Genomic DNA, 19,148 nt, shown 5'->3' with positions numbered 1-19,148 from the left:
TTTAGTCACATGGTAGCTATTGAACTTCTACTCTTTGCCAAGCCCTATTGTAGGTGCTATGAATACATGAGTTACCTGCTTTTATGAACTTGAATTTCAGGTAGTCATAAGGGGGAAAAAAATCAAGGTGATGTGATGGGAGACTGGCAAAGGGCTCACAGGAGACCAGTAGAATAGGAGACCAATCTTGAGAAGACCAAGGATAAGAAAGTTTCAGATCTGCAAAATTTCTGTACCCAGACCGTTAAGGCAGAATGAAACTGGGTGTGTACCAGCAACGGAAAGATCCAGCGAAGTCATACTTTTCAAAACAAATTGAAGTGCTACTTACTCAGGGACATTTGGAAAGATAATGCAAAAAGGGACAAGAAAAGAAAGCATTCAATTCTATTTGTTAAATTTCTCACAATGGCTTCTAGGTGTAGAGAATACCTGGGATCAGCAGAGAACCTGGTAAACTTCTCCCTTTCTTCTCATTTTCCTATTCCTTCCTTTCAGAAACAATGTGGAGGAGGAGGAAAAGCAGAGTTTAAAGGTAAAAATAGTCTAAATTTGTTTCCCATGCTTGTGACTCGCTTAATGGATATGGGTGGGTATATTATTTACCCTCCCTCAAGCCTCCTTGTTTTCACTGTAAGATGAAGACAGTGTCACTTATTTTGCATGATTGTAATCAGGAATGAGTTAGACATGTAACACACACAGAGCACAATCAAGAGACAAAGCTGTTACTTCTATTGCTATTCACTCAGAAAACCTAGAAAGGCAGTAGAGCGAAGTAGCTTAACAAGAGGGGACAAGGATGGTTCAGTTCAGGTTACTTATAATGCTGTGATTTGTGTTAAGACATTCAACGTTTTTGTGCCTCGGTTTCTATAAAATCGTGGGGAAATGCTTAGCCTGAGATATAAGTTATGAAACCCATGTACAGCAGTCAGCATAGAGCCTGGAGCATGTGTGCAATACATGGAGACCCTTCCTAACTGCGCACTGGGGATTAGTGCCAGATGCTGGGTGTTTGTGAGTGTGTGAGGCATATCCTTTTCCTCGCTTACTGTATATGAGAGGCCAGGTCCACTGTAAGTGTGTTCATTACTTAAGAAAATTAGACCTAAAAATTAACATGATTGCTTCCTCATTCTGGGTTTCTCAAACTGAACCCCAACTCTGGGATCCATTTCATTATATTTAAATATCTGGTAGACTTTTTTTTTTTTTTAAATCAGCAAATACTCTCTAAAATCTCTTCCAAAGAAATGTGAAGGTTCTGGTTGAGAAATTGTGTTAAGCCCATCTACCCTCCCACTGGCTTACCTTCCAGTAATTCCTTTTATGGTCATTGAGTTTATTGCTTTGTGTTCAGTGCTTTCATTTTCATGTTACTATAAGTCTGTGACAGTGGTTGCTTTACTTCTATTTTGTCTTTAAAGGAAATCTGGAAAGTCCAATGACATTGGACAGTTGAAATAAAATCCATGATCCAGTGAGAGACAGAGAAGTAACAGAAACCACTCCACCTAACTGAGAAGAAAAAAACGAGGTAAGAACTCCACTTTCTCACCAAAGCAGCTTTCTCTTCAGCTTTAAAGACGCTCTGCTCTGGGAAATGGAGCTCATGATAGGGTTGGGGCAGGGATGGGAAGGGATTTATAAGGGTTGGTTTTCTTAAAAAGTGGCCAGCATCAGGAGAGGCTGCAGGTGAGCCTGCTGTGGGACACCAGGTCAGATGATGAGATAGTGGAGTCACCAGGTGGTAGCATGTTCCTACGTGTTCTGCACTGTGCTTGTGCAGAATTAGGCACCAGAAGACATGGGTCTAACTGAAGTTTGAAATGCACTGGGATTGTCTTTCTCTTTGCTGACTGTCTGTGTTGACTGGGGACACAATTAAATTGCCATTGTCTTTGATGGAACTTGCTTGGTACCCATTTGACTGCAGCTAAGAAACTGAAAGGCAACTGAAATATGTTATATTCATAGAGAAGGAAAGAGTAGTCAATGAGGTGCCGTGTGAACAGCCACTGACACTGTTAAAGACAGAGAAAGAAAAACTGAAACCCAGAGTGAAAGATGAAGATTTATGAAGACACCATACTTTTTAAATCCATACTTGAACTTTGTTTCAAAGTGTATTTCTTCCTTGAGCAATAGTCCAGGTTCAGTAGATCCAATTTCTTAGTGCCAACTTACTCCTTACCCCTTACAAGTAGAATCTGCAGCCTTATTTTACTAAAAGTTTCCTCCTTAAAGAATCTACTGTGGTGCTTCACTAAAGGCAACATTTTTGTTTGTCTTGACCTCTCTGTGCTCGCAAGCAGTTCCAATCTTACCTTCTGGGAACTCCTGCCCTGAATTCCTTGGCTTGGCACGATCTTTATTCATCATCCCCTTGTCTGGCAGCTCTCTCTCCTTTTCAGTTTCTCTTCCTCCTTCCCCTCATCTCTCATTCCTCGTCCCCTCCCCTTCCCCTTCTCTTCATGCTTCTCCTTCTCTATCAAATGGAAGAGCAAAACAAAACAGAAAACTTACAAGTGTATGGCTGAAAATACAAATATGTTCTTTGAACAACTTCCTCTCTACATCTCCTCATCTGCCTCCTGATTTTTTAATTTTTTTTTTAGTTTCAGGTGTACAATATAATGATTCAACAATTCTGCACATTACTCAGTGCCCATCACAAGAAGCGCACCCTTAATTCCCTTCACATATTTCACCCAACCCCCCTACCCACCTCACTTCTGGCAACCTCTAGTTTGTTCTGTATATTTAAGAGTCTGTTTTTAGTTTGTTTTTCTCTTTTTTTCTTTGTTTGTTTGCTTTGTTTGTTAAATTAATTCCACATATGAGTGAAATCATACGGTATTTGTCTTTCTCTGGTTTATTTCACTTAGTATAATACTCTCTAGATCCACGCGTGTTGTTGGAAATGGCAAAATCTTATTCTTTTTATGGCTAATTAGTATTCCATCACATTAAACGCATAATATATATTATATATAATAAAGACAATTGTAATATAAATACAAATATATATATACATACTACTTTCTCTTCATCCACTTTATCTACTCATCTACAGATGGATACTTGGGTTGCTTCCATATCTTGGCTATTGTAAATAATGCTGCAATAAACATAGGGTTGCATATATCTTTTCAAATTAGTGTTTTTGTTTTCTTTGGGTAAATACCCAGTGGTGGAATTACTGAATCATATGGTAGTCCTATTTTTAATTTTTGAGGGACATCCACACTGTTTTCCACAGCAGTTGCACCAGTTTGCATTCCGACCAACAGTGCACCAGGAATCCTTTTCTCCACATCCTCACCAACACTTATTTCTTGAGTTTTTTATTTTATCCGTTCTGACATATATAAGGTGATATCTCATTGTGGTTTTGATTTGCATTTCCTTGATGATGAGTGATGTTGATAATCTTTTCACGTGTCTGTCGTGCATCAGTATGTCTTCTTTGGAAAAATGTCTGTTCATGTCTTCTACCCATTTTTAATTGGATTATTGGTTTTTGGGTGTTGAATTATATAAGTTCTTTATATATTTTGGATATTAACTCCTTATCAGATATGTCATTTGCAAATATCTTCTCTGATTCGGTAGGTTATTTTTTTGTTTTGTTGATGGTTTCCTTCACTGTGCAAAAGCTTCTTATTTTGATGTAGTCCCAATAGTTTATTTTGCTTTTGTTTCACTTGCCTCTGGAGAAAATGTTTCTATGGCTGATGGCAAAGAAATTACTGCCTATGTTTTCTCCTAGGAATTTTGTGGTTTCACATCTCAGATTTAGGTCTTTAATCCATTTTGAGTTTATTTTTGTGTATGGTATAAGAAAATGGTCCAGTTTCATTTTCTTTTGTGTGTACTGTCCTGTTTTCCTAACACCATTTGTTGTAGAAACTTTTTCCCATTGCATATTCTTTTTCTTTTAAAGGTTTATTTATTTGAGAGAGAGAGAGAGAGAGCACGTACATGAGTGGGGGGAGGGGCAGAGGGAGAGATTGAGAGAGAATCCCAAGCAGACTCCATGCCCAGCTTGGAGCCCGATGCAGGGCTCAATCCCACAACCACAAGATCACAACCTGAGCTTAAATCAAGAGCTGGACACTCAACTGACTGAGCCACCCAGGCACCCCTCCCATTGACATATTCTTGTCTCCTTTGTTGTAGATCAATTGACCATAAACGCATGAGTTTATTTCTGGACTCTATTCTATTGATCTATGTGTCTCTTCTTGTGGCTGTACCATACTGTTTTGATTACTACAGCTTTTTAGTATATCTTGAAATCCAAGATTCTGATATCTCCAGTTTTGTTCTTCTTTTTCTCAAAATTACCTTGGCTATTTGTAGCTCCATACAAATTTTAGGATAGTTTGTTCTACTTCTGTGAAAAATGCTATTGGTATTTTGACAGAAATTACATTAAATCTGTAAATTTCTTTAGGTAGTATGGACATTTTAACAATATCCATTCTCCCAATCAATGAACGTGGAATATCTTTCCATTTGTTTGTCTCACTGAGATCCTCCACTCTTTTCTCAAGTCCAATAAGTATCTTTCAAATTCAAAATAATGAATTTCCTGTCAGACATATTGTTTATCTCCATTTCCTTTAGCTTTTGCTGTTATTTTGTCTTGTTCTTTCATCTGAGACATACTCCTCTGTCTCCTCATTTTGTCTAACTCTCTGTGTTTGTTTCTATGTATTAAGAAAGTCAGCTATGCCTCTTGACCTTGAAAGTAGTGGCCTAATGAAGAAGAGGTCCTGTAGTGTCCTGTAGTACAATTCCCCCTGTCCACTAGAACTTGGCTCTTCAGGGATGTCTCCTATGTGTGTTGTGTGAGCTCTATTACTGTGGTTGAGCCATGCTTGTCTTCAGTGAGCTGTTTGCAATGGCCCTCTTTGCCTGCTGAGAGCAGTTTGCTCACTGTCTGTTCAGGGCCCAGTCTGGGGCAGTCTTGGGCTTATAGTTAGGTCAGACCAGATGGCTGCCCTCAGCCTCCTTGCCAGAATTGTGGTTGCACCGAACTGCAGTGTGCTCTTCCTGCATTGTCCTCTGAGAGGCTTTCATTGGTGAGCAGGACCTGCAGTCAGACCAGATGTCTGACTCCCAGTCTCTCTGTTGAGGTTGTAGTGGCCCCAAACTACAGGGCTCTCTCTTTGTGCTGCCCCCTGTGAGGTTTCTGTTGGCGGGCAGAGCCAGCAGTCAGATCAGACCATTGAGGCTGCAGTTAAACTGGACTGTGTATGGTTGTCTTCAGACACTTTGGAGTGGTGCTGGCAACTATCAGGGCTGCTAGAAGGATGAGACCTGACCAAAACACTTTGGAGGCTGGGGCGCCTGGGTGGTTCAGTCATTAAGCATCTGCCTTTGGCTCAGGGTGTGATCCTAGGGTCCTGGGATTGAGCCCCACATCAGGCTTCATGCTCTGCTGGGAGCCTGCTTCTTCCTCTCCCACTCCCCCTGCTTATGTTCCCTCTCTCACTGGCTGTCTCTTTCTGTCAAATAAATAAATAAAATCTTAAAAAAAAAAGCACTTTGGAGGAACTCCTCTTGAATGGGGTGGGTTGAATGGGGGGATCTGCAGGAGAACAGGGTATGTGGTGTTAGGAAATTAGATGGTGAATGTTCACACTGCAGGTATCCATGTATCTAGTCTGGGGTTGGGAGAAATGGCATCCAATAGTTCTTTTGTTCTTGGAGAAGTCTCCTCAAGATCTTTGCCTTGTGCACACTCTGAGATTAGTAAATACATCTCCTCATATACCCCAGGTACCTCTCAAACTGCTGCTTCTGTGCTGTATCTTACTGGGGTTTTTTGTTATGCTGGCTCTTTAAGGATGGGGACTCAGTTTTCTATCATCCTCCAGGCTCTCTCAGAGCCATGCCTTTTAAAGTTCCTGATGTTGGGGTACCTGGGTGGCTCAGTCAGTTATTGGTCTGCCTTCAGCTCAGGTCATGATCTCCAGGTCTTAGGATCGAGCCCCATGTCGGGTTCCCAGCACAGCAGGGAGTCTGCTTCTCCCTCTCCCTCTGCCTCTCCCCCTGCTTGCACTCTGTGTCTTTCTCTTTAATGAATAAATAAAATCTTTAAAAATAAATAAATAAAGTTCCTGATGTTAAGCCCCACTGATTATAAGAACTCAAAAAGTTAAGCCACTCTGGTTTTCAAAGCCAGATGTAATGGGGACTTGTATTCCCAGTGCAGATCTCCCATATTGGGGTGACTGGTGTGGAGTCAGTTCTTCTCCTTTCTCTGTACTTGTGGTATACCTCCTGCTTGTGGTTAGTCTTGCACGTTAGTTTCATTTCCAACCAGACGTTACCCTTGCTACTATTTCCGATGTGGCCTCCTCTCTACGATTAACTGTGGACAGTCTGTTCTGCCAGTCTTTAGTTCATTTTTGAGTTAATGTCTCTGATGTAGCTGTTATCTAGGTGTGTCCATGGGATGATGAGCTTAGGATCCTCCTACTCGGCCATCTCTCCAGGCCCCTGTGCTTCCTGGTCTTTTATCCTAATTTCATGGTCTTTTGTCCACTTACATATATGTGTGTATATATATATATTCACACACACATTACGTGTGTATATGTATATATATGTGTATATGTGTGTGCATATATATGTGTGTATATATGAGTGTGTTTATATATAAATATATTTTTTAACCATATTAAGTATTTCCAGTTGTACACTGTACCCCCATGTAGCTGGAGGCCAATTACTGTGAAGCTAATGATGTTAAGTTTAAAGGCCCTTGCTTACATAAGCCCACACCAAGGCTTTGGAAGGGTTTCTAGTCATGTGTCTCACATGGTCATATGTTTTTATAAAATTTGCGAAAGTAAGTTATATTGGTTCCACTTTTGGAATGGCAGTGTGAGAAGCTCTGTGGACCATTATTCCAGCAAAATAAGCACAACTATGGGGGAAAAAACCACTTAAAATCTCTGGGAACTGTTCAGGGGCGCCTGGGTGGCACAGCGGTTGAGCATCTGCCTTCGGCTCAGGGCGTGATCCCAGCGTTGTGGGTTCGAGCCCCACATCAGGCTCCTCTGCTATGAGCCTGCTTCTTCTTCTCCCACTCCCCCTGCTTGTGTTCCCTCTCTCGCTAGCTGTCTCTATCTCTGTCAAATAAATAAATAAAATATTAAAAAAAAAAATCTCTGGGAACTGTTCAAAGGGTATATGTGAAATGATGTATGAAAGTCTTTATTCATAGTAAGAACTAATGAATAAATAAATCAACATTGAATTTTTTACATATAACCAGGATGTAAAATAAATCCCTTTAAATTCTATTCTATTTTCCATTTAAAGTTTACTCTAAATTTTTTAATGCAAATCCAAAAAGAAAGTTTTCCATGGTGAATTAAATGAACAATTTTGTGTATGCGAGGGACTGAATGTTCCTAAGATACTGTCATACCAATACTGTTTCAGTGGATTACTTTAACAATGTTTCTGTAACTCTCTAAAATGATACAGATATTACCCTTATCTATCTCAATGTTGACACCAAACTTTTGGCCATTTTGGGGAAATTGAGGACTCTAGCCTCTGAATGTAAAATGACCTGGTGAAATATTTGATCTACTTAGACTGGAAATTTTATTTCATCCCATCTCTTCCCTTGCAGACCAGGGAACACTCTGAACATGGCCTCAGACAGCCACATGCTGGCCCCAGTGTGCCTCATTGAGAACACTGGAGGGCAACTGGTGGCTAATCAGGAAGCTCTGGAGATCCTGTCAACCAATAAGAATCCTCTTGTGGTGGTGGCTATTGTGGGCCTCTACCGCACCGGCAAATCCTACCTGATGAACAAGCTGGCTGGAAAGAACAAGGGTGAGTAGCACCAGCATAACTCTGCTGAGTCCGTTCTGTCCGCCCACACTGCCAGCACGGAGCACGGTGATGCACGGAGAGAAAGTCCGAGATGCAGAAGCATATTGAAAGTTGTCTTTCAATCCACAGTTATGTTCTTATCTTCGCTATGGTGTGAAAAAGGCAGTTCATCTCTCTTCCCACTTTGCCTTAGTTTCCCCTTTTAAAAGCATAAATTGTTCCTTTCCTAGAAAGACTAATAATGCGGTAATATAAATAATTAGTGTACAAAATAATAAACCATGAGACATTTACTAAAATGTTCATGCAGTAAAAGCAAGTTTCCACTGATTATTAAGTGGAATGTTTAAGTCTGTATTGGCTTTTTTTTTTTTACCGTTCTAAAATATACATAACATAAAATTTATCATTGTAACCATTTTTAAGCATACATACAGCTCTGTGGCATTAAGTAAATTCACACCATTATGCAACCATTGCCACCATCCATCACCATAACTTTTTCATCTTCCCTAACAGAAACTCTGTACCCATTAAACAATAACTCCCCAGCCCTTGGCAGCCACTATTCTATATTCTGTCTCTATGAATTTGACTGCTCTAAGAATCTTATTTAAGAGGAATCAGACATTATTTGTCCTTTTGTGATTTGCTTATTTCACTTAGTGTAATGTCCTCAAAGTTTACCAATGTTGTACCATGTGTCAGAATTCTCTTCCTTTTTATAGGTGAACAACTCTATATGCATACCAATTCGTTTGTCCATTCATCTGTTGAAGGACCCTTGGGTTGCTTCCACCTTTTGGTTATTATGAATAATGCTACTAAAAACATGAGGGTACAAATATCTGTTCAAGTCCCTATTTTCACTTTTTTGAGGGTATATACCCAGAAGTGGGATTGCTGAATCATATGGTAATTCTATGTTTAATTTTTAAAGAAATCATCATATTGTTTTCTAAAGTAACTGCACCATTTTACATTCCCACCAGGAAAACACAAGGTTTCTAATATCCCTGCATCCTCCCCAATACTTATTACTTTCTGTTTTGATAGTGGCCATTTTAATGAGTGTGAAGTAATATCTCATTGTGGTTTTGATTTGTTATTTCCCTAATGACTAGTGATGTTGAACATCTTTTCATTTGTTTATTGGTCATTTGTATATTTTCTTTGGAGAAATATCTATTCAAGTCCTGTGCTTATTTAAAAATTTTTTGTTATCTCGGGGCACCTGGGTAGCGCAGTCATTAAGTGTCTGCCTTCGGCTCAGGGCGTGATCCCGGCATTCCGGGGATCAAGTCCCACATCGGGCTTCTCCGCTGGGAGCCTGCTTCTTCCTCTCCCGCTCCTCTGCTGTGTTCCCTCTCTCGCTGGCTGTCTCTCTGTCACATAAATAAATAAAATCTTTAAAAAAATTTTTTTTGTTATCAGTTTCATAGGTATTATTAGTGATTGATCAGTTGCATATAATACCTAGTGCTCATTATATCAATTGTCCTCCTTAATACCCATCACCCATTTATCCCTTGCCTCCACCCACTTCCCCTTCAACAACCCTCAGTTTGTTTCCTTAGAGTTCAGCATCTCTTAGGATTATTCACCACAACCAAGTGGGATTTCTTCCTGGGCTTTGCTCACTTTTTAATCAGGTTGTTTTTGTGTTGCATTGTAGGATTTCTAGATCCATCTGCTATTAAAACTCCAACCTCTCTTATCCCCACCCCCCCTCTCAGGCTTTTCCCTGGGTGCCTCAGTGCAGTCTCATACCAAAGGAATCTGGATGTGGTGTGTGCCTCATCCCAAGAAGCCAAACCACACCTTAGTTCTTCTGGACACTGAGGGCCTGGGAGATGTAGAGAAGGTAAGGATTAAGGATTCAATTTTGGGGGGCGCCTGGGTGGCACAGCGGTTAAGCGTCTGCCTTCAGCTCAGGGCGTGATCCCGGCGTGATGGGATCGAGCCCCACATCAGGCTCTTCCACTATGAGCCTGCTTCTTCCTCTCCCACTCCCCCTGCTTGTGTTCCCTCTCTCGCTGGCTGTCTATCTCTGTCAAATAAATAAATAAAATCTTTAAAAAAAAAAAAAAGGATTCAATTTTGGAATAAGACCCTCATGCCTGAATATTCTCTTAACAGTATTTATTTTTTTTAATAAGAGCTTTCACTTAAATATAATGTTTTTTCATTTCTGTTTATGTGCCCTGAGACCAAGTTTAACACCAGGGGTCAGGAAAATATTCATAAGGCAGAATCCTAGATCATAGTGGTCCATAGGTAGTATTCTAATTATTAACAATAGGCTGTATGCTAAGCCAGTTAACCCAGATACATAAAAGCAGTACAAGTAAAATCAATGTCATGAGTTCAATCCTGCAGAGAACTTTAGTTAAGAATTTAGATACTGGGACACCTGGGTGGCTCAGTCGGTTAAGCGTCTGCCTTTGGCTCAGGTCATGATCCTAGGGTCCTGGGATTGAGTCTTGCATCGGGCTCCCTCCTCAGTAGCAAGTCTGCTTCTCCTGCTTCCTCTCCCTCTGTGGTCTCTCTCACTCTCGCTCTCTCTCAAACAAAATCTTGAAAAAAAAAAAAAAAAAAAAAAGGATTTAGCTTCTGAAGTCCCATACCCTTGTGTTTAAATATAAGCCCTATCACTAACTCAGTGGCCTTGGCCAATTATATGACCTCTTTTAACCTCAGCTTTCTAAATCTGTAAAACAGATGTGATAGATCTATTTTTGCCTCATAGTATTGTTTGAATAAGATAAGTAATGGAAAATGTTAGGTGCATAATAATTGCTCAGTAAAGTAGCTACACATATTATTACTCTTATATAAGTCAATTTTGCTGTAAAAATGAAGAGAAACCTTTAACCTTAAATTATATTTAAGGCCTTAGAATGCCCACCAACCTTGGTTATTTGTTTTGTAATTATCTTCCAATGATCAAAAGAGGACCCAGTGAGAATCAATGTAAACTAAAAATACTAATTATAAAATGTTCTGAAATTCAAGCCCCACTAACACATTTGTTTGGGTTTGATTTTCTCATATAGGTCATTAATCTTAAAAAACAAACAAACAAACAAAAAAAAACCCCTCTAATTAAAAGAGCATCTTTTTACTGCTGCTGACCTGGAAAGTACCAAGAGAATGAAACATAATCTCAGCCCAAATGTGTTCTCATTTCCAGGGTGACAACCAGAATGACTCCTGGATCTTTGCCCTAGCAATACTCCTGAGCAGCACTTTTGTGTACAACAGCATGGGAACCATCAACCAGCAGGCCATGGACCAACTGCAGTATCCTTTTTGTTGTTCAAAATTGCATCAAAGTAAGAAGGGAGACTTATATTTAAAAACCAGCTACTTCGGGGCACCTGGGTGGCGCAATTGTTGGGGTGCCTGGGTGGCGCAGTCGTTAAGTGTCTGCCTTCAGCTCAGGGTGTGATCCCAGCGTTATGGGATCGAGCCCCACATCGGGCTCCTCCACTATGAGCCTGCTCCTTCCTCTTCCACTCCCCCTGCTTGTGTTCCCTCTCTCATTGGCTGTCTCTATCTCTGTCAAATAAATAAATAAAATCTTTAAAACAAAAACAAAACAAAACAAACAAAAAAAACCCCAGCTGCTTGGCTGTGAATCCTGGTGAATGAATCAAGCACAAAAAGAGAAAACATAAGAAATAATTCAAGGGCAAGGGAAAGATCCTATGTACCCACTGAAGAATTGACACTTGGGTTAAAAACAAAGGTGAAATGAAGGTTTTAAATATATGGAACTAATATGGGATGGAGGACACGGTTCTTTTATGCCAGTTTTCCTTAGTTTGCTACTCAGCTATGTGACAGAGCTGTCAGATCGAATCAGGGCAAAATCCTCCCCTAATGCCGATGGGATTGAAGATTCAGCTGACTTTGTGAGCTTCTTTCCAGATTTTGTATGGGCACTAAGGGATTTTTCCTTGGAGTTAGAAGCAAATGGAATACCCATCACAGCAGATGAGTACCTGGAGAATTCACTCAAGCTTAAACAAGGTAAAAGGAAGCTACTTAGAAATAAATGGAGATGACAAAACACAAGAAACTATCATGTTTTAGTGTTCCATTTACAGTTTTCTTACATTTATAGTTTTCTATTTATTCTTAGCTAGCTATCGCTAAGAATTAATGCTTGTTTGATATATGAATTGATAAATTTGATTTTAAATTATATTCTCCTCTCTTCTAAGAATAATTTCTTTTTTTTTTTCATCTTTTCTGTGCTATTATTAGATTATTTTATTTCCCTGCTTAGGGCTTGTGATTAGCTAAAGAATATGGAATAAAATAGGAATTGATTGGAAGAAAATAGATTAAAGCATGAACAGTGCTCGAGTCAATTTGTCAAGGGTTGGCAAATTATAGCCTACAGGCAAATGATGGCCAATCCAGCCCTCCTTCTGTCTTTGTACATAAGGTTTTATTGGAATAATGCTATACCCATTCATTTATAGATTGTTTATGGCTGCTTTCATGCTGCAACAGCAGAACTGAGTACTTAGAAAAGAGACCACCTGGCTGCAAAGCCTAAAAGATTTATTGTTTTGCTCTTTACAGAAAAAGTTTGCAATGGTGTGCCTGGGTGGCTCAGTCGTTAAGCGTCTGCCTTCGGCTCAGGGCGTGATCCCGGCATTCCAGGCGTTCCGGGATGGAGTCCCCACATTGGGCTCCTCCACTGGGAGCCTGCTTCTTCCTCTCCCACTCCCCTGCTGTGTTCCCTCTCCCGCTGGCTGTCTCTCACATAAATAAATTTAAAAATCTTAAAAAGAAAAGAAAAGAAAAGAAAAAGTTTGCAAGTCCCTATATTTGGGAAATTCCTTTTTTATCTTCCTGCAGGTACCACTCAAAGTGATCAAAACTTTAATCTGCCCCGGCTCTGTATCCGAAAGTTCTTCCCAAAGAAGAAATGCTTTATCTTTGATCGGCCCACTCAGAGGAAGAAGCTAGGCCAGCTTGAGACATTGCATGATAGTGACCTGGATTCTGAGTTTGTGCAACAAGCAGCAGCCTTCTGTTCCTACATCTTTAGCAATTCCAAAACTAAAACTCTTTCAGGAGGCATCAGAGTCAACGGACCTCGTGAGTCCTCTTCCCAGTCTTTTTCTTTCATTGTTAAGCCTAAAGAAGGGTAGAATTATATCCACACTGTTTCAGCTTTGAAAAATGCAAATCCTACTGCTATTACCATTTAAATTCTAGATGGCACCAACATTTCTAATAGATTTTACTAGCCAAATTGTTTTGGCTGAGAAAAGATAGGAGAGGCCAAAGGAAAAAAAAAGCTCTATTTCTTAAAATTGCTGTAGTTAATTAGACCTGCACTGCCCAATATGGCAGCCGCTATACAAGTGTGGCTATCTAAAGTTAAGTGTAAATTAATCAAAATTAAATAAAATTTAAAATTCCAATTACACAGCTATATTTCAAAGGCTCATACCTACATGGGGCTAGTAGCTGGACAACCTACTGCACAATACACACAGAACACTTCCATCATCACAGAAAGTTCTCTTGGACAACACTATGCTAGAATAAACAAAACTGAGAACTCCTTTTGATTTGTTCTACAATATTTGTCGAATGCTTACCACAGACCAGGGCTGATGATAGAGACATAAATGAGAGAGGTATGGTTCCTGTCCTAATGATGCTTGGGGGTAAAGTGGATACAAACACTCAATAAACACAGGCCCATGCTATCTACAACAGAGATTCTTGCCTTTGATGTGTATGCATATCACCTGGGCATCTTGCCAGAGAGGAGGGTCTAATTAAATTGATAAGGCTGAGAATCTGCATTTCTAGCAAGCTTCCAGGTGATCCTGAGGACATTGACGCTGTGAGGCAAATGGGTAGTAATACACATGATCAGAATACACAGAATAGAATGTTTCCTCATCCCACCTACAACAAGCATCCTCATTTGTTCTCAATCTGTAGGTCTAGAGAACCTGGTGCTGACCTATGTCAATGCCATCAGCAGTGGGACTCTGCCCTGCATGGAGAATGCAGTCCTGGCCTTGGCCCAGATCGAGAATGCAGCTGCCGTGCAAAAGGCCATTGCCCACTATGACCAGGCGATGAGCCAGAAGTTGCAGCTGCCCACAGAAACCCTTCAGGAGCTGCTGGACCTGCACAGGGCCTGTGAGAAAGAGGCCATCGAACTCTTCATGAGCAGTTCCTTCAAAGATGTAGACAATTTATTTCAAAAGGACTTAGGGGTAATTTTTTCTCAAGTTTATATGGACTAGGTACTATGGAAAGCAAAGTACTACCAGAAAATGAGATGGGCATTTATTTTGAGAGGGAATTCCTACTAGACTTTAAAATGGTGATAACCACTATTTGTTATTATCATAAAAAGAAGAACAAAGTTTATTATGATAAACTCAAAGTTTTGAAACAATTTTCTTTCATGAATAATAATCTTCCTCAGAATTTAACTAAATGCATATAAGTAGCAATCAAGCTTCTAATCAAATCCCCACTGTTATCAGACTGATTTAATATCCTAGTCAAAAGCAAAGAAAATTGTAGTCCTGATTATCATATGCAGGCTTATGTTGAGCCACATTTATTCCATATATAATCAATCATTGGTCCAATTTGACAAGCAGAAGTCTATCTCTTAAAGGTGTAGCAAAAAAAAAAAAAAAGCTAGCACTCTGCTTTTTCCAAGGAAAAAGAGACTTTAGTAGAAGTCAGGAGCAAGAGGAAGGATATGGTCCTGTTGAAGTGCCTATAACTTTTTCTAGGGTCATAGACTTATTTCTAAGAAGACTTTCCAGAAACTCCAAGGTCAAGCTAACATCTTTTCCCTGTTATTCTTTTTATTTCTTATTTTTAAATTAAAGGCCCAACTAGAAAAAAAGCGAGATGACTTTTGTAAACAGAATCTGCAAGCATCAACAAATCATTGCTCAGATTTACTTGAAGATATTTTTGGTCCTCTAGAAGAAGCTGTGAAGCAGGGGGTTTATTCTAAACCAGGAGGGTATCGTCTCTTCATCCAGAAGATGCAAGAGCTAAAGAGAAAGTACCTTCAGGAACCTAGGAAGGGGATACAGGTAACCAAGATTTATCTGCTGATTCTGGAAAGCTGCTGACATGCCTCCTTGGAAGACCAACATAAGCAAGTGTAATTGCACACATTGCAAGAACAACAGCATTCATGTTTTCATTTGATAAACATGTACAGGGAGCTTATTATACCAGATATGTCCTATGTGCTCATCCAAAAGAGTGCACTCAATTAATAATTGAGTTATTAATTGGATTTTCAGATTAACCACCAAGTTGCTATTGTAACTCACTTTACGGGGTCTTTACGCTGTAAGGGACAGAAACCCAATGATGGGTCTCTTCAGCAAAAATGGTAATTCATCAGTTTGGGCTACATATTCTCCCTCCACCTTTCCTTTGATCTGCTTTTTCCATGATGGCTTCCTTTTTCAGCAACTCACCCCATAGCAGACTACAGCACCAACAACTCCAAAATTAGAGCCCTTAGTCTAAAAGAACAAAGAATCTGTTTTTCCCAGTGCCTCTATTAGTCTCCTATAAAGGATTCTGCTTAGTAGGGTGCCATGATTGGCCAGCCTGGAGTAAGTGCCCCTACCTGTGGCACTTGACCAGCGGGCACACCAGGGCCAAGAGGAACAATTCCTAGAGGAAAAGATGGTGGGAAGACAATCAGGAACAAGCATTTCTAGCAATTTCCTATTACTAACTCCATGTTCTCTGGGTTCTAAGGCTGATGAGGTTCTTCAGGAATACTTGAAGTCCAAGGAGTCTATGACTGATGCCATACTACAGACGGACCAGACTCTCACAGAAAAGGAAAAGGAGATTGAAGGTGAGGAGCCAGTCGAGAGACTAGATAGCCTCTAGAGCTCTCGAAGTTGAAATAATTTGGCTGGGTAAGCCTGTGATCCTTACATTAGGGCAAAAAGAACAAAGATGCTCCTTACTCACTGAAGTCATTTTTGAGTAGGGCAGATGCAGTGAGCAGCAGCAAGGACAGGTAAGTGTGCAGGGAAGAAAGGGACAACATGCTTACATACATTTTTCTTCTTTGTCTTCCTCACAGTGGAACGTGTGAAGGCTGAATCTGCACAGGCTGCAACAAAAATACTGGAGGAAATGCAAATAAAGAATCAGCAGATGATGGAACAGAAAGAAAGGAGCTATCAGGAACATGTGAGACAATTAACTGAGAAGATGGAGAGGGATAGAGCCCAGTTGCTGGAAGAACAAGAGAGAACTCTAGCTTTGAAACTTCAGGTATTTAATTGCATTACCTTGATGTTGCTGTTTTTCTCTTTCTTCTCCACTGTCCTTGATCATATCTTAGTGTGGCAGTGAGAACATGATGCCTAGAGGAAGGACCTTGCTTGCCACTTGTACTTTTCAGTTTCTGTCTGCCTGCCTGACCTGGCCCCTGCCTCTGTCTGGTTATTAAAAGATTTTATTTGCAATTAAGTCATGTCCAGTCCTTTATCTGTACATCCTTCAATCAGTGGTGGCTGTTTTCTCTAGGCATTCTGAAAAATCACTTATTTGTATCTCTTGCTTAATACTATACAAAGCATTGGGATGCTTGGGAGGCTTACTTGGTTAAGCGTCTGCCTTCAGCTCAGGTGGTGATCCCAGGGTCCTAGGATGGGAGTCCTGCATCAGGCTTCTTGCTCAGCGGGAGCCTCCTGCTCCCTCTGCCTGCTGCTCCTCCTGCTTGTGCTCACTCTCTGTCTCTCTTAAATAAATAAAATCTTTAAAACAAACAAACAAACAAAAAAACTATATGAAGCAAGAACTGTTATGCCTCTATTACTTAGGAAAAGAAACAGAGGTTCAGAAAAGTTCCAATAACTGTTATAGGGTCACAGAGCTTGGTAAGATATTTGAACAGTCTTCACCCCTCAGTGGAAATGTAACCACAGAGCTAGGATGCCCAAGAGAAAGTAATGAAAATAAAGTGTAGAGAAAATGTCAAGAAGAAATTAAATATTTAAAAAATCTATGAATGTAGAAACTAGATAAAAATTAGAGATTTACTTAGTGCTACAATTTACTCAGTCTCCATTTTTCCCTTTTTAGGAACAGGCCCGTCTACTAAAAGAAGGAATCCAAAATGAGAATAAACGACTTCATAATGAGATACAAAATCTCCAGAAGAACATGGAAAAACAAAGGAAAATATGCCTCATAAGCTGAAGACCTAAAGAATAGAGCTTTTCTGGTCACTCTTACCCAAGGCACAACTTAAGTAATTTTTGAATTTGTAACAATATCATTACACTTGAAAGCAATTAGGACTTGCATTTATAAAACACTAGAAATTTGCAAAGATGGGAGGTACTATAATTAAAATCATGTCCATCTTCCTTAAAATATTGTAAGTTGTGTAACAAATTTTACCTCTCTAACAACACAGAAGGTATTTGAGCTGGTACCATTCATGAGCAGTTTATTCCTCTGGGTGACTATTAGTTGACAAATGGATACTGAGCCAAGTCTTAAGTAAAACTTTAAGAGCATAGTTGGGCATCAGTTTGGCTAAGTGTACAATGGATTTCAATGTCAGGGACAACCATCCTACCTTTCTAGTGATGACGGTGTGCAGTTTTCTAGTGTATCACAGCTACAGTCTGAGCAGTTATGTGATCACGAGGCCCAGGGAACGGACAACCCTCCCTCATGGATTCCAAGCTGAAGCAAACCACCTTATATAGAGATCTAGAATCTCTGCAGAATTTTCATAAGAAAATGGAAGAAACCATTAGCATGAGTAGGGAATGGGCCAAAAAAGAAAACTCTCCTTTCTTGGTCGATTCACCCACGTTGCAACTTTAATGAGACACTTTAGGATTTTAGATAATTGACACTGGGCTGAACATAGTAACATGATGACAATTATGCATTGTGTATTTATAACAATGTATAATTCACAAAGATGGACCTTAAATGATGGCAGATAATATATTAGAAAACTGAACTAAATTATTAGATCGTTTATAATCCTATAACTTAGGCAATATTTTCCCAATTCTTAGCAGTCTATACTTGGAAGTCTGCTGATTTTCCCCAAAGAAATTATAGATTGGTTTTTATGTTTTTTGACCAACAAAATAATGTTCTTGGTATTACTTAGTATATATAGGCTTTATCCTAATTTTCTAAAATCCTAGCCAAATGATTGTTTCTTAGAATGATTAAAAATTATTTTCAAGCTGAAAATAAAATGTGCTTCACTAGGATTTTATTTTTGATAGCTTTTTTTCCCATTTTCACCAGAAAAATAAGGCTTTACTCTTCATAGCAATGGTTGGCTAACTTTTCTGCAAAAGGCCAGATGAAAATTATTCATGGCATTGTGGGCCCCACAGTTTCTGTCTCAACTGCTCAACTCTGCCATGTAGTGTGAAAGCAGTCACAGACAATACATAAATGGATGGGCACAGCTGTGTTCCAATACACCCTTATTTTAAAAAATAGGTGGCACCCAGAAGCCATAGTTTCCAGATTATTGCTCTATGAAAACATTGGTGAAATTCTATCTATCTGCCTTATGCTGCTTACATTTGTAAGGGAATGGGTATTAAATTGTACGTTAGGGTCTTGAAAATATTACACAGTGTTTCAATATATTACAAGACGAGAGAAATTTAGGGAAGCAGCTAATGCCATTAAATTCATATTAATAAGCCTGTGTTTTCTGATTGCATGGGGATATGTTATTCCATTGAACCCCATTACGTCCCATCAAATGGTGAATGCCTCTTTCCCCAGTTGAGTATGTGCTACTAAGCAGTATTTCTTCACTTCACTGCAACTTCATAGACCAGATGAGACCCTCAGCATGTGTGTAGGTATGCATACAGATGCACCGTGCTTATGTAAATATGCTTTGTATTCTCTTTTCCAAGCTGCATTTCAACAAAGGAGTACATCAAATACATTTTTATTAACTAAAGAAACTTCATGGTAAAAAGAACAACTATGCCTTCAAAACCAAATAGTGGTCTTTTTAAAAGCCATTTAAAAATAAGAACTTTGAGGGGCACCTGGGTGGCACAGCGGTTAAGCGTCTGCCTTCGGCTCAGAGCGTGATCCCAGCGTTACGGGATCGAGCCCCACATCAGGCTCCTCTGCTATGAGCCTGCTTCTTCCTCTCCCACTCCCCCTGTTTGTGTTTCCTCTCTTCGCTGGCTGTCTCTGTCAACTACATAAATAAAATC

At 39.7% G+C, this 19,148-nt stretch overlaps 1 protein-coding gene across 1 annotated transcript; it reads left to right on the top strand.

Moving 5' to 3' along the window:
* Positions 1 to 434: 434 nt before the first annotated feature.
* Positions 435 to 18,914, top strand: LOC100465831 (guanylate-binding protein 1). The gene is given in 13 exon segments (XM_011222974.3): positions 435 to 453; positions 1,431 to 1,540; positions 7,664 to 7,872; positions 9,609 to 9,736; positions 11,066 to 11,175; positions 11,711 to 11,907; positions 12,748 to 12,990; positions 13,852 to 14,132; positions 14,766 to 14,978; positions 15,664 to 15,766; positions 16,001 to 16,194; positions 17,008 to 17,089; positions 17,092 to 18,914. Coding segments are annotated over 11 exon segments (1,782 nt in total). The 5' UTR covers positions 435 to 453; positions 1,431 to 1,540; positions 7,664 to 7,682; the 3' UTR covers positions 17,133 to 18,914.
* Positions 18,915 to 19,148: the final 234 nt, after the last annotated feature.

Source organism: Ailuropoda melanoleuca, chromosome 2 (assembly GCF_002007445.2).
Source record: "Ailuropoda melanoleuca isolate Jingjing chromosome 2, ASM200744v2, whole genome shotgun sequence".
NCBI lineage: Eukaryota > Metazoa > Chordata > Mammalia > Carnivora > Ursidae > Ailuropoda > Ailuropoda melanoleuca.
Note: the sequence above shows the minus strand (reverse complement) of the source record. Positions and strands in the feature narration are given on the sequence as shown.